At 45.6% G+C, this 16,180-nt stretch overlaps 1 protein-coding gene across 1 annotated transcript in view; it reads left to right on the top strand.

The window, feature by feature from the left end:
- DNAI1 (dynein axonemal intermediate chain 1) overlaps positions 1-16,180 on the top strand; it is a 155,927-nt gene that overhangs the window by 84,137 nt on the left and 55,610 nt on the right. The window contains exon 14 of the mRNA XM_075411270.1: positions 12,316-12,405. Coding sequence (XP_075267385.1) covers positions 12,316-12,405 — 90 coding nt within the window. The remainder of the gene's footprint in view (positions 1-12,315; positions 12,406-16,180) is intronic.

The raw sequence follows: 16,180 nt of genomic DNA, 5'->3' as shown, positions 1-16,180 counted from the left end.
CCTACTTCTGTTTCAGATAGTATGGCAGGGAGTACCTTAGGTCAGAGTTGCTCATTAAAGGTGTAAGAGAGATGAAGGAAGCTCAAACTGACTGGAAGGCACTAGGCTCTTTGAACATTTTCACATTCGTCAGCTGTCTAAACCATTTCCCCTCTTAAGCAAACAGTACAGCCAAGTATTTAAATATTACTGGCTCACCTTTAGAAAGAGTTAGTCCTTGCAGGCCTTATCTCTTTAATGGCTTCCGTTACCGGAGCAAGTTTACGTCCTAAGAACATCGAGCTGATCCAGTCTGTCTAGTTGCATGATGTTACAGCAAAACGTCAACAAATTTTTCTACAAGCGACAGAATAGCACAGAGAACTCTCCTTCACTTAGCAGCTCCCTTATCTGCAGATTACTGTCATAGCTGAAACATTTGCATTTAAAAGAAAACCCAGATTTTAAGGTAGTAACATTTTTCAGTTACTTTATTTTTAAGTTTTTACATATATATTTAAATCAAAGTAATTTTTCTTTATGTCTCTCCATCAGCTTTTACTCACACTCAGAAGGCTTCTGCTATACAAAGCAGTTTCATCTTTTGCAGTGAATGAAGCAAGACACAGTGTGGTTGAACGTGACATGCAGTAAACTCAGGAGAGGTGAGACTAAATTTAACATCAGACTGAACCTTCCATTCTGGAACTGGGGAACTGTTCATGAGTCACAGAAATAAGAACTAGCAGAGGCCTTGAGAGTGTCCTCTTGTTCCCATGATGCGATCACAGATGTTGTGTTATCATTCCTGAAGTGCTTTCTTCAAAACAAGATTGAGCAATCTAGCTGTCTTCACCACTACTGACAGACTGGAGTCATTACCTGCTATGTCTTAGATGGTACACACCTCTTAATGCGTGTGAAAAGGATTTCTATAATTCCCCTATCCCTCCAGCAGCATCACTTTGCCAGTTCCTACACCAACCTCTGATCATTTTCTGCACTACTGTTACTTAGCCAGAAATCCCCAATTTTCTACATGTTTATATGCTTCCTTCTTCCTGTCTGTGTCCCTCTGCACTTGTCTTTATCACATTTCACCTTATCGTTTTCAGACTATGTCTCCAGTCTGTCAAGATAGCTTTGAGTTCTGATCCTAACAGAACCCTCTGTCTCTAAACTGTGTCATCTGCAAATACTCTGTGTAGTTTGCAATCCCTTATGCAACTTACTAATGAAAATACTAGTAGAAATGGATCCAGGACAGTGCCTTGTGGGAAACATCTAGAGATGTTCTCCCAAGTGGTCAGGAAATCACTGATTACAACTCTTGAAAATTCATTTTCACTCACTCATCCACTTCATAGTAATTCCATCTAGACCTTCTTAGCTTGTTTGTGAAAACATCACAGGAGTATGCCAAAACCCTTACGAAATGAAAGGTAAATCACACCTACTCCTTCCCTCTCATACTTCAGACCCATTACCCTGCCAAGGAAGGAAATAAATTTTGTTCGACAAGATCTTTCCTTGACAAGCCCATATTCACTGTTGCTTATATTCTTATTCTGTACATGCGTATGGATGACTTAATACTTTGTTTCAGCTCTTGAAGTTCAGTGTTGGGCTGACTGCTCCACAGTCCTTTAATCTATCCTTCAAGACAGGTTTCATTTTGGGTTTCCTGGGGGCATTTTTTGCCCTGTTCCTATCCTCCAGGACTTCTCTTATCTTCTCGTTTTCGTAGATAATTGCTAATGGTGAAGAGATTGCTTCAGTGGGTCCTGTAAGCACCCTAGGTTGAATTTCATCAGGCCTTGCAGAGTTGGATACATCTGTCTTATCTCAGCATTCTGGCCTGTGCTTCTTAAAGTTAATTTTGTTAAATGTCTAGTTGCAATTTAGCTTTTTATATGGTACTGAAACAAGGAAGGCCTTCACACTTCTGCTTTACCAGTGGTTCGTTGTGGGACCTGTCTTCCTCTGTAAACAGTAATGGGGTCTGAGCGCGAGACACTCACATGAACTGTGCTGGGATATCTGAATTTGGGTCCATGCAGGCACCGGCCTCCTGGCCTAAAAGGTCACTTTCCGCTTGAAAGAGAGTCTCCAGATTGTTCCCCGTGCAGATGTCTCAGGCAGAGGCAGAAAGGTGTCAGTGTCCCCCAGCTCGTAACGGCTGCTTTTTACTATGAATTTCCTGGATGTGCAAAGACTCTCGAGTCTGACAGTGCCAGCCCAGCTGTCCCCACATGGCAGGCCTGATTCTTCTCCTCCAGGGGTGCTGCTGCTTTTTGGGTGTAGCTGGGTTCATTCATTCACTGTGCTTTTACCAGCATTGTTTCTAGAGCTCAGGGATGTGGGTAGAGACAGGGGCTAGGCTTTCACAGCAGAGCTTCTGAGAACAAAATCAAAGGACTAATCAAGGACTAATGTATTTTGTGACAATATCGACCAAAACTCTTATTTTTTTGGAGATCTTTCATTCTTTCTAGATGTTCCACAGCAGAAGTGCTGTCTGCTTCCCAGTGCAAGTAACAGACAGGAATGGTAAAAAACCCAGATACAAACCAGCAATCTCTTTTGCTGAGCATGCATCACAGGGCAGGAGCCCTTTATGCTGTACCCTGCCATCCTGGCTCCAAGACAGGCATGCAGGTCACCCCATGGTTCTGGTTCCCCCTCACTGAGGGACAAGTGGTTCTTACCACGGCTCCTCCATGCCTGCCTGCCCAGGTTTCTTTTGGCAGGAAGCCCAGACCCACACACAGCCAGGGCACAGCCAAATCTTCTCCTGCCACAGTGGTATCATATGGCCAAAGTATGATCAGGACTCAGGAGCTCCTTCTCCCTCAGGTATAGATTTAGCCAAAGAGGCTGGCTGGGCTGCCTTGACCTAAATCTTGGAGTAAACATTCTGCACTCAGTTATCACAGCTCTTAAAAATCTTCATTATTGCTTTGAGTCAAAGTGAGTCATCTGGATTTAGCTCACACTTTGCCTTTATCCCAGCTAACCATGGTGAGGAGTGAGGCTTTCTGTCTTCCTTCTTCCCACCTCCACACAGGACAACTTGTACTGCTATCCAAGTTAACACCAGGGACTCCAGACACTGCCCTGCTCCTCACTTCTAAAACTTGCTCCACCTGTGTCCTCGTGCATGAAGACTGACGCTGGAGTTACTTTGCATGTGAACGAAGTAGCCTGTGCTTGCTAGGTGACCGAGTGAATAATCTGGGGGGTCTCTTGTGACTGATTGCAGGAGAGCAGCCTTTTTTTTTTGCATGAGCTTCTCCAGTGCCTGGCCTTGGCTTCATTTCTGGTAGCTGGCTGAGGATCTTCAGTGGGGTGGCAAGACCCACTTGTGGTGCCAGGCTGGGATGCAGCAAATGAAGAATAGCTGGCAGGGTCCTTGATTGAGGGCATTTTGGGATTTTGTTATAGAAGCACTGCTTTGTCTTAGCAGCAAGAAGGGGCAAACTGTTTGCTCCAGCAAAACAGAAAGTCAGTGGACTCAGGATCAGCTGACTGTCTTAGGAGACTTTCACCGCTGCAGATCCCTTGGGCAAACAGCAGAGGCAAGTGACATAGGGAGGGGAATAAACAAAAAATTGGCAATTTGTTGTTGACAGGAGGAGAATGTGAAATATTTCTTCTCTGCTGGTAATGACTTGATGTTTCCAGATGCTGTTCTGCTGAAAGTCGCTGGCAGGAACCAACAAGAAACACATTTGGAGGTGACAAAGGGAAGAAATTAGAACTACTTCTTAGCTCAAATCAGGGGTGCCGTAGGGGAGTCCAGGAGAATATTCACACCAGAGCACAGGAGACGTCAGCCTGGCTCAAGAAGATGTGACCTGTGGAGAAATTTATCATAGATCAGCACTTTAGCATGAGCCCTCAGCGTGATGATGAAGCAGACTAAAAAACCGGATGGCAGTGAAATGGAGAAAGTATTCTCTACACAGACCAAAGGTTCCCACTGTTGGACTAACATGTCCAGGTTTGGATGGGTACTCCTGGTTGGAGTTTGCTCTGTCTGCCTCTGCAAGCATCCACGCTGTGTTCATCTGTCAGTTGGTGGCCTGGGCCATGGTGTGATGGATGCAGCCAAACTGCATCCATGAGGGCTTGTGCCCATGCTAAATCACAGCCCATGTTCAGCTCTTCTACCCTGAGAGAGCCCCAGAGCTCTGCTGGCGCTTCGCTTTGGCCCAGGCTCGTGCATAAAGACACTGGGGAAATGCGGTTTTGGCGGTGGGTTTGCATCTGTGCTTTGCCGCCAGGGTAGGCACGGCTTGGTGAGCTGAGGGCTGATTGCCTGCACGTTGTTTGCATGCTTCCTCGAGGAGCAGTTGTTTGCCGGTAGAAAGCCTTGAGTAAAAGTCTTCAGCCAGTGTGGGTGTAAGGACAAGTGTCCAAATCTCCCTGTTTAGCCCTCTGTGTCCAAGGTATGGGGAAAACAGGGTGGCTGGGAGAGCGCAGAGGGGCTGGGAAGCATTTTTGTTCCTGTGATGCACAGCTGAGCTCCTGCAAGAGACTGTGGCTCTGTTCAGCTGCAGAGACAGATGGGTGAACTGCCTGAGCTGCTGGGCTGGGCAGGATGGCAAGCTCTCCGAGAGGGGCTCGTACAGCTGCATCTAGAGCTTGGCAGTGAATTACAAAGAAACTCCTGAAGCACAGAAACATGTTGGACATGTCCCTAAAGCCGAGTATTAGAGAAAAGCACAAAGACAAATCAATAGAGAGAAAATGAAGGTGCAAAATGAGCTGTGATTATCCTGGGTCATATAAGAGAAGGGGAAAATATTTGGGAAGTGTCTTAGAAGTCAAAGGAATGAACAATATAGGCTCGTTACTAAAGGAAGCTTTTGGCTATTACTGAGTGATGTGGAGAAGGATGAAATATTTGATGCTGTATTGTTTAATCTTACAATAAGTGTCTGAGACTGGCTGCTTAGTATGATTAATGCAGCAAGAGGATGAAAGCACAGGTCAGAACAGGGAAAGAGCATGTTAAAGAGTATTGAAATGAGACAGGTTCATGCTCATCAGCAATATCGGCTTAAACATACCCTGGAGTGCTTAAAGAACTAGCCAGAGCAATTTCAGACCATTAACAAGCATTTTAGGGAGTTTTTGGGCTACATTCATCCTGTATTTTAAGCAGAGCCTGGTGTTTGTGTGCAAGCCCATTTAAAGCATCTGAGCTCATTGAGTACCTTGACTCAGAGGCAGGTTTGGGGTGTGCTCTGCGGCATGGATGAAGGGAAGCATCACTCTGCTGTTGCCTCTGGACTCACACACATTCACCTACCTGTGATGTGGGCAGACTGGAATATGGTATGTATAAAGTCTGCTGTCATCAATCCCAAAGCACTTTTCAGTGATGCTGTAGAGCCAATGTCTGGGAACAGAGGTTTCTGCAGTGCTTTCCTCAAAGGGACTGTCCTTGCAGGCAGGAGAGACAGTGGCATGGAGAGGGTACCAGACCCCAGAAACCAATGTCTGGACGATTCACCCAGGCTAGAGGCATCCTAAGCGAGCCACAGGGACTTGCAAAGTGTGGATGATAGCACAGCAGTACATCAAGCTGCACTCTGGCCTGTAGGACAAGCATGGAGGAGCCATGAAAAGGAGGAGACGTCTCGATGGGCCAGAAGAAGTGAAAAAATATCTGGAGAAAAATGGTAGGATTGGACCCAGGGAATTACTGACCAGCCAGACTAATTTTGATGACTGGAAAAACACTGAAACAAATGGCAAGACCATTTGTAAATGTCTAGATAGTAAGGTGATTCAGAGAAGCTGACATGGGTTTGTCCAGAATAAATTGCCAAGCCAGTGTAATTTCTTTTCTTTCTTTTGTTGCAGAGAAATGGGCCTCATGAAGAAGGGGGAGGCAGTCAAGGTTATCACCTTTATCCATCTTGAATTGACTAAAGCTTTTGGTCGAGGCTCACACAGTGACATTTTTAGAACCAAAGTAGAGAAATATGAGTTAGGTAAAATCACCGTAAAGAGGCTGCTCCGATGGCTCAGGCAGTGTACTCAAAGAGCAGTTACACAGAGCTTGCTGTCAGCCTCTGAAGATGCTTCAAGTGAGACCCTCCAGCTGTCAGTCCTTGTCTGCTTTTGATCAATACTTTCATCAACAACTCTGATTGCAGAATGGAGGATCCCTCTTGGGAGGACAAGGCACTTTGCAGCACATGCTTATGTTCAAAATGATCTTGATAAATTGGAAGAAAGGCCCTAAATCATGTGACGAAATTCAATAAAGACAAGAGCAACTACTATGTTTAGAAAGGGGAAATTAAATGCACAGATATGAAACTGGTTAGGTGCCAGAAGGGGAGAACATAGCAGATCACTGCCAATGGTCAGCAATTCAATACAGTTGCACAAAGGCATGTGTCATCCTGATTTGTAAGCAGGAATATAAGATAACAGAGGTTGTAACTCCTGTCTACAAGTGCCTGTGGGTGGCCCTGTACCATGTGTTTGCAGCTGCAGAGGAAGGCTGGAAAGGAAGAACAGGAATGGTGAGGGCTTGGACAGCAGGACCTGGAAGCAACAGTTGAAGCAATTGGTTTTGTTGGGTTGAGAAAGAAGAGAAAGGAGCAGTGACACAGCAACATTTCATGCTGGTTTGAAGACTGTTACACAAAGGGGGATAAACTGTTGTTCTCTGTGTCCACTGCGGAGATTGTAAGGCGTAATTATCTTGACCTGTGGTAAAGGAAATTTCCTGTATAAGGCAAATTAAGCACTGATGTATCTACAGAGAGGCTGTTGAGTGCCTGCTGTTGGAGGCTTGTGAGAACAGCGTATGTGAATTGTCACTGGTGGTAAGAGTGTGTCTGATCCTTTCTCAGAGCAGAATACATATCCTTTTTGGGTCCCTCCAAACCCTACATTGCTGTGAGGGCTTTGCTTAGGACTGTACTGATTGGCAGGTTGGCATTGGAAAGAATTTGTCCCCAGGTTGTATTGGCAGGGACTTTCCTCAGGAGCCCAAGGAGTTGTTTGCTTGCTGGAGTTGTCGAAGTGTCTTACTTGGCCAGTTCATGTAGGGGTGACCTGGGGATTTGATAATGCCTTTGTCTTTCCTCTTCTCTATCTGTGACAGAGTTTATTCATTTTTTTAGGCATTGAATGAGCAAAATTCTCTTATATCACTTAGGGCAGGTGTCAGCAGTGCCGTGGTACCCCAGTGCTGGCAAAGGGCTCCCTGAAGGATAATTGATAGAAGGGGAAAGAATTGCTCGTCAGTCAACATGCATGTGTTGCATGTGGCACCCCACAGCTGAGCTTTGGCAAGCCGAGGGCCAGCCGAGGGGATCTGTGTTTGCAGTAGCACATGTCACCTTATAAGAAAGGCAGGCAGATCCTGCCTGTGGCTGCCTGCAAAGCGCTCAAGTCAGCCTCATGGCCAGGATGATTTTGACCAATTGTATTTTGTCAGTGCGAGTGACTAACAGCCTCCGTGCCGTGAAAACTGATTAAGCATTGTTTCTTTGTAGGAATGACATCAGAAACATGGGACTTTTCAAATCAGATTGGGTAAATGGTCTGATCTCCTGCTGAACAGGAGCCATTACCAGCTGCCACAGACAAAGATGATAGCATTCCCTTACTAAGAATGAATGGATTATTGCTCTGCTAACCTGCTGTACATAGCAGTGAACGTGCAGGGTTTAATCTCTATTTTCTGATGAACAAACAGGGACTTGAATAGTCTCAACTTCTTTCTAAATGAACAGGCTTTAAGAAATAAAGATTAAAAAGTGGTAGGCTCTTCTAACAGCTATGAGTTTCGCACACTAATTTTGCACTGCAAAAATAGTCAAGTTAAAGATCACACTGAAAAAATAGCAGCGAATCCTTGAGTTTATTGTAGGTCTCATCATGATCAAGGACAGCAAATGACTTGCTGCTCTGTGTTTACTTGTCTCCTTTCTGCTGTTTACAGACACTTTCCTTTTTCATGTGGTTCTTTACTCTTATTGTATCATAGCTGAACTTTTGCAGTAAATTGTCTCATGCAGCCAAAATCTGGAGTTGATTATCACATGCTTCAGCAAAGAATTAGCTTCTTGCCACTACACACGCAGTTGCCTAGTTCTCTTGTCAAATGCCCTGCCCTGCACAGCACGGATACTGGTAATGACAGGAGGTTGTGCCACGTTTGTGGGCCTCTGGGAGCAGAGAAAAGGCCAGTTCTAAGCAGATACCCAATTTGATTGCAGCATCATGAAGGCTAATTACTCTAATAAGCATTTATGGGATTCAGAGATCAGGAGAAAAAAGATCACAAATACTATTAAGGTGTCAGAGGTGTTGAAGGAAAATTGAAAGTATGAAGTGCCAATTTCTTTTTTCTGAAATTCAAGCTAACATCACTGAGACCTGCTGACAGTCATCTGAGGGCAGATCCTTCTGCCCTTGAGGTTCTATGTTCAAGCTGTCTACAATATGTACCTAGCTTGGGTACTGTTGACTGCTTGGAATGTAGGAGCAAGAGTACCCCAAGCAAATGAGCCTACTTGCTTTGCTTTGCTACACCTATCTGTGCAATGATGAAAAGAAGTAGTTGTGACCCCTAACTGAGTACCAATAGTAGAAAATTTGAATAGATTTCCATCAGGGTAAGGGTATTTGGAGTGTACAGATCCTAGGGAAAAGGTCTTTGCTTGGAAATGCTGAAAGGAATTGGCTTGGGAAAAAAAAAGACGAGCTCACGATAGTGCTTACGTTTTTAGTCACCTCCAGATGAGGTTCCTGCAACATGTTGTGTTAGTGTAGACATGAAGACTCAGGAATTGTGTCTGCATGGGATGGTGTCTAGCCGCTGAGCCTTTGTCCATGCATATTCCTCTGGTGTGACAGGCTGTCCTTGGCTCTAGCTCGGGTGCGAAATGTCTACACTGTGCTTTGCAAGAGCAGAGCTGGGAACTCGGCTGCTGCTGCCCCTGCGCAGCTGGAGCAGAGCTCACTAATGAGCTCCTGGACTAGACTCTGACAGGGGACAAGCTGGGACTCTGCCTTCAGAGAGGGTCTGGACCAGCTCTGTCCCTCGCGTGTGCATCGTGTAAGCAACGTGGATGGTGGCTTTAGATTTCAGGATGGCTCAGAACCATGCTGACTGCAGTACAGGTGTGTGTCACCTGCATTTGTCTTCCACGCACAGCTCATTGCTGGGTTCAGGCTGCAGGTTTCAGATACTGGAGAGTCCCTTCCCTTGCAGTGTAGTCCTGTACCAGTACAGGATATCTGAGCCACCTGTGCTACCTGCTCCTGGATTTAGATGGCAAAAGCTTTGCACAGTGTTTTCACAGGAGATACTGTCTTGAGAAGTAGCTTCCCCTACCTCAAGTGAATCAGTTTGCCTTAGAGGTGAGCTGGGAAATGTGACTGTTTTTCCCAAATATTTGGGAATTATACTGAAGAGAAAGAACATGAAATAAAAACATCTTATTGTCAAACAATTTTAGAGTGGCATTTTTAAAAGATCTGATTTGAAACGTTTTTTCTGTGCCCAGTATGAGACATGTTGGGCGTGTGTAACCAGTTTCCCTGAACCCTGCGTTCCTCACTTTGAATTAAAACTCCTCACTATACCAACTCCTTCATCTGGAGCAGCTGCTAGTGACTGTCATTGTCAGCAGTAGCTCATGGTACCAGGGAGGTGTTCCTGGAATAGATATCCCAGAAGATTTTGTGTACAATGGCCTGACTTGGAAATGGTTGTACTCTTTGCTGGATGAAGAACTGGCTGAATGGCCGAGCACAGAGAGTGGCGGTGAACGGAGTTAAATCCAACTGGCGGCCAGTCACAAGTGGTGTTCCCCAGGGCTCAAATTTGGGGCCAGTCTTGTTTAATATCTTTATCAATGATCTGGATGAGGGGATTGAGTGCCCCCTCAGTAAGTTTGCAGATGACACCAAGCTGGCTGGGAGCGTCGATCTGCTTGAGGGTAGGAAGGCTCTGCAGAGGGATCTGGACAGGCTGGATTGATGGGCTGAGGCCAGCTGTATGAGGTTCAACAAGGCCAAATGCCGGGTCCTGCAGTTGGATCACACCAACCCATGCAACGCTACAGGCTTGGGGAGGAGTGGCTGGAAAGCTGCCCAGCAGAAAAGGACCTGGGGTGCTCATTGACAGCTGGCTGAAGACGAGCCAGCAGTGTGCCCAGGTGGCCAAGAAGGCCAAGGGCATCCTGGCTTGTACCAGGAATAGTGTGGCCAGCAGGAGAAGGGAGGTGATTGTGCCCCTGTACTCGGCACTGGTGAGGCTGCACCTCCAGTACTGTGTTCAGTTTTGGGCCCTCACTACAAGAAGGACAATGAGGGGCTGGAGCGTGTCCAGAGAAGAGAAATGAGGCTGGTGAAGGGTCTGGAGAACAAGACTGATGAGGAGCAACTTAAGGAACTGGGGCTGCTTAGTCTGGAGAAGAGGAGGCTGAGGGGGGACCTTATTGCTCTCTACAACTACCTGAAAGGTGGTTGTAGTGAGGCAGGTGTTGGTCTCTTCTCCCAACTAACTAACGAGAGGATGAGAGGCAATGGCCTCAAGTTGCATCAGGAAAGGTTTAGATTGGATCTTAGGAAAAATTTCTTTACTGAAAGAGTGGTCAGACATTGGAAGAACAGGCTGCCCAGGGAAGTGCTGGAGTCACCATGCCTGGAGGTGTTTAAAAAATGTGTAGATGTGGCACTTTAAGATATGGTTTAGTAGGCCTGGTGGTGTTGGGTGGATGGTTGGACTCAATGATCTTAGACATCTTTTCCAACCTATGGTTCTATCCCTGTTGTCCGTATGTGCCGTTGAACCTGTCTTTTTATTGTTAGCCATTTTATTCTGGGCCATACTGAATTATGCCATTCCTTTAATGCCAAATAGCAGAAGTGGTTCCACTTGGAGGCTTATGATTTCTCCTGTGGAAGAATATTCAAAGATATTTGCTGCTCTAGACTCTTCAGTTGTGCCTTATGGACATGTAACTGGCATTTTGATATATTCTCAAATGGATTCCTTTTACGTTTTATTTTTCCTTCCTCAGAATATTGTGTTCTAGGTAGGAAACCTGTTCACTAGAGGATTAATTACTCCTTTCTGAGTCTCTTGCTGAATTTTCATGCTCTGCAGAATGTCACAGTATAAATAATCTTACAAAACAGGATTAACACTGTTTTTCCCAATGAAGTATCATCAGAATACCAAATCTGTGTAATTAAAGTGCTGGGAATGCTGCTTGTTTTCTGGAATAGGTACCAGATAAATAGCTGGTCGTAGATAGAGTGTTTGGTAAGCTCTAAGACAGCATGCCTGTTTATTATGTTTATGAGATAATGTTTAGGGAACCGTATCTACTGTACTGCTTGGACAGGAACAGATATACCTTTGAAAACCTCAGCAGAACATGCTGAAGTGCTTGTCCCCATCCTGAACTGACAGATGCCCACAGGAGTGTGTGCTGACAGGCCCAGTGACAAGTCATCCTTTTCCCTTCAGTCTGATTGAATTCCCAGATCTGCAAATCGAGCGTTCTTAATGCTTTTGGTCTAACTGAAATGTCTCTTCTAAACTGTAAGTCATTTATCTGAGTTCTAATCTCTCCTGCTGAGCTGTCACAGTCAAAAGGCAAATCTCCTTACCAGGCAGACAGATGCTCTGAAGGTGTAGGGAGGATTTCAATTTTAATGGAGATGTTTTCATCTCCGTGAAACAGAAGTGCCCGAAGGACCCATGTCACACATTGCCTGCAAGGTCCTGTCTGCACCCCACATAGGCACAGAGAGCTAATTTGAGGTTGTCTGGCTGAAGGGTAGCCATATGGCACTGCACTTGGAGTAATTAGCCAAATGGAGGGAGTTAGTTTGTGTAGGGTCAGTGAGGCACTCAGGTGTTTTGGGGACCTTTCTGTGGCACTGCTGGTGTTGTCTGAAGATGTCTTAGGGATCTCTGGGATGGTGTTGTGCTGTAGTGCATAACGCTGAGTTGCTCAGGCACCTCACAAGGCCTATCCTTGATGGCAATGCTCCTGTTGCTGCTGGGGGAGATGGCTGTAGGTAGGTGCATCCCCAGGTGTGGGGCTTTGCCCACACCCTTGAGCATCCCTGCAAGAAAGTGAGTGATGGGAGTGCTGGGGGCACTTCTGAAACTGCCTGTGGAGGTAAGGGTGTTCATGCATGCTATGCACTGGCAGGCCTCTGGGTTGGAAACCAGCTGCTCTTCGGGAAGGACTTCAGAAGACCCTGCTGAAGGTATGGTACTCTGTCCTGCTGGTGCTGAGTGCCCTGTGCTGACTAGGACTGTCTTCTTGTTTTAAGGTCAAGTGGCAGAAGGATGACATGGACAACAATTTGAACTTCTTCTCTGTCTCTTCGGATGGGCGGATTGTTTCATGGACTTTAGTTAAGGTAACTCGTACGTGGCAATTTCTTTTCCCAGCCAAATTATAACCAATTGCCTCCAAAGTTCAATAATGCATTAGTTTTATTTTTATCTATAATGAGCCAGGTTTGAAAGGAAGTGGCAGCAAAGGATTGCAGGTGCAGTCACAGCTGGGTCTGGGGCTCCATCTTAAACTCTGAAATGAGCAGAACCAGCCTACTCCTTGCTCAGGACCTAACCTTCATCCTGCCTGCACCTGTAGCACCCCATGGGCCTGAGTGCAAGATGCAGGAATTCAGGACTGGTCCTTCCTCTGAAACTCCTTGTCCCAGCAGGGTCACCCAGAGACAGAGCAGAATAGTCTGCTTTCTTCTCCAGCTTCAAGACTCTCACCCCCAAAATGCTCCCTTAGAGAGTGCAATTCAGAATGGGAGGGGGAAGGTGCAAAGTTCTCCCATTGTGGCCAAAGTAGCACAGAGTAATCTCACCTTTACAGTGGGATGGCAACATTCAATCAGACAGGCAGAGGGTTTCCCCTTGCCATGCCGTTGCCAGCTCACACCCAATATAATCTCCATTAGCTCGTTTGCGTGCCCTGCCTTTGATCATCTTTTGGAGTATGTACGTTGATAGAAACCTAGCATTAATGTCCCTAAATGACCCTTAGATTTAGGTCTCTGGATCTCAACATGTATTTTTTCTGTTGGCACTTTGATTTTACATTTTGAAAATTTCAAAATATTTTATTTAACAAATAATGGAATTGCCCTAAATGTGAGTTTGAAGCAGCTGTCCCATTATTCCCCAGCAAGCAAAGAAATTTCTTTACATCCTGGGATATTCGTTTTTTCAACCTGTTATGCCAAGCTACTCAATGCTTGTGTGTTCTGAAAACTTTAGGCCTTGCTGCCATGGGCAGGAATTCATGTCTAAGATTATATGTAAATCTTAGTCTCATGCTCGCCTTAGGAGTGGGATCCTCTCCTAATGAACATGGTACGTGCATGCAGATGGCGTTGGTTAGTAAGTTCTGTTTTATAAGCGCCTCCAGGTTCACGCATGCAGCTTTAGATACAAAAATCCCTCCTGCAAGAGTGTCCCAAGTCCTTCTTCCAGAAGACCTCTCCGAGCTGCCTGGACACGGACAGGCTGCCGTTGTCCAAGCACTCAACTCCTGTTTTATCTCCTGTATAAAAATGCTCAAAAGATTTAAGTTGAAGTGGGTAATACAGGCCTACAGCTAAACACATCCGTGTGAGGTGACTTCGCAGGTTACACTATCAGCTGAGCCCCGGTAACTGAGTGTGCTCTGCCTGCTCCACTTAGGAGGCAAGAAACACTGGGTTAAGCCTCTTACTTCAGAGAAATGCCACAGCTGGGACAACCTAAGAGTCTGCAGATGGACTCTGATGGCAACTCATCTGGTAGAGGGTCTTTTGCAACGTTTCCATCTTTCATTTGTGCTCAACTGTGTTCCCATATCGTAAGCTGTTTTTTTTTCTGTCCCTTGAGCATGTAGATATACCTACTTGAGCATCCTTTGTGTGACTTCTAAGACTTACATCCACTTAGCACAACGTCATTGCTACTTACTCCTTGCATTTCTGTCATAAACTTGGCCACACCCATGTGAAAAGCACTGTTTTAAGGTTATTTTTTTTTTGAGTCGAAGTTAACTCTGAAATTGCCAGAGCTGGTGTATATTTAGCAGGCAGGGGTGGAAAACAGCGAAGTTTCTTTTTTTGGATGGAAATTCAACAGAGAAAGCAAGAAATGGAATGTAAAGGGCATTTTGTTACAATCTGTGGTTTTGTACCCAGCAAGGAGAAATTGACAATCTGCTTGAATTCCAGTTTTACAAAAGAGTTGTCATTGGATTTTATTTAGAATAGAATTGAAGAGACTGGAGAGGTCTTCCATTCTGCAAACCCACAGTGCAAATAGGGAATAAACGAAAGAGAGCTCAATTAATCTTTTTGACAGGACTATCCAGAAGTAAAGCTTCTTCAAACACTGATAGCTGTTTGACACTTCCAAAGCTGAGAGCAGAAAGCGAGTAACTTCATTCTTACTTCCAGCTGGATATTTGGCAAGCCACACTCAAAATTTGGATAGCAGAGTTGTCAAATGTTAGCTAGGGACAGTTGATCTGCCTTGACCATAGTGGCTATCTCTGTTGGCAATGGGCACAATCGCTTTGGAAAACTTCATGAGACAGCACGTGAGCTGTGTGTGCTTAGAATGTTGTCCTGACATGGTTTTGGGTCATTGTGAAGGTGTAAAATGGTGAGGAAGAATGCAGGACTTCTTCAGCTGGATCACTTTCCCACCTTGGGTGCACATGTTGCCTATCAAAAAGCAGAGCTGTCAGAGACACGTCAAGGAATCGGTTGGGATGCAGCCTGGCACTGCTTCTCAGGCTGATCCTCAGCAATCCCAGGTTTAATTAGTAGCCACAGTTCACCTTTCCTGTGTGACCTATTGCTAAATTGCTGCACAGCTCTGGGCCTCCTTCATCACTTAAGGCTAACAACAACTACAGGGAAACAGGCAGCTGCAAGGCCTAATTCACTAATGCTAACAAAGTGCTTTGCAATTGTTAGGCAGGAGCAACATACTATTGTTCAGTATTCCTGGAAGGCCAAACTGTCAACATTCTGTTTACCCAGAGGAATATGTGAATGGGTCTGGCGACAAACAGCCCTAGGAACAGATGCATTCTCCGGACTGCAATGCTGGGTACAAAATAAAAGCAGCACAATAGGGAAGTCTGCACAAGTAAGATCCTTAGTGAAGGTGAGAGGCTACAGAAGCTGTCCATGGGGGTCTGGGTCAGGTGGAGGTGCTGGGAGGCATCTTCAGAGAAAGGCTGTAGAAGGGTGTGTGCCTAGAGAGAAGGCCTCGTGTGTTTTGCATTTCTACTAGAAAAGACAATAAATGTGCTAGCACATCTCTGGGCCCACCCAGATCACCTGTCTGACCTCTGTTAGACACACCAGGTGAGTGATCATGATCAGCTACAGGCTGATCCAAAAGCTCCAAAGCTGCTCTTCAGACCAGCCTCATGTGGCCACCAGGCATGGCTTGCACACGGATGCTCTCTGGAGAGCAGGCAGACCTATGAGCTTGAGCAGAAGCAGATGCGTGATCAGCATGTCCTGACTTCTCTCTCAGCAGCCCATCAGTACTTCTGTTTGGATGGGCAGCAAGTGGCATGTGGAATATGCTCTGTTCCTGCATGTTCTGGAAGCTGCTCTTTCCAATTCTTGCACACATATAAGGCATCTTTCTTAGCATCACTGCTGCCTTCACCCAGTGAATCTGACTTGGTGTAATCCATGTGCTGCACGAAGAGTCGCTAACAGAAGGTAGGACTCTGCAGGCTGCAGGAGTCTCTCCCTCTTCTTGCTCTCTCAGAGAATAGTTACTGCCATCAATAGGCCAGGGCATGTGGGTGTGCGGCAGTGCAAATTAGTGAGAAGGAAGTATGTTATATTATGGGTTTTAACCTTTCGTAATCCTTCTGTAAATTTGTACCCCCAAAATATGGTTAAAAATATCTTACAGAACACTGTCCCCCCTGAACTGCAGTACTGAATAGATGCTCACAAGGTCTTTTCTCACTTTCCATAACACACAATTCCCTGGGATTGGCTTTGCCAGGCAGAATCTTTTTCCACCTGAGTCCTGCGCTGGGCTTAGAGAAGCTCCAACTAAAGCTTGATTCACAGAGCTAAGAAGTTATGTTGTGTTCTCACAGTGCTCCAGTGGGAAATCTGCAGATTCATGAAAACATCCAGT

This window comes from Opisthocomus hoazin, chromosome Z (genome assembly GCF_030867145.1).
Source record: "Opisthocomus hoazin isolate bOpiHoa1 chromosome Z, bOpiHoa1.hap1, whole genome shotgun sequence".
Taxonomy (NCBI): domain Eukaryota; kingdom Metazoa; phylum Chordata; class Aves; order Opisthocomiformes; family Opisthocomidae; genus Opisthocomus; species Opisthocomus hoazin.
The sequence above is the reverse complement of the archived record's forward strand: the minus strand, read 5'-3'. Positions and strand labels throughout refer to the sequence as shown.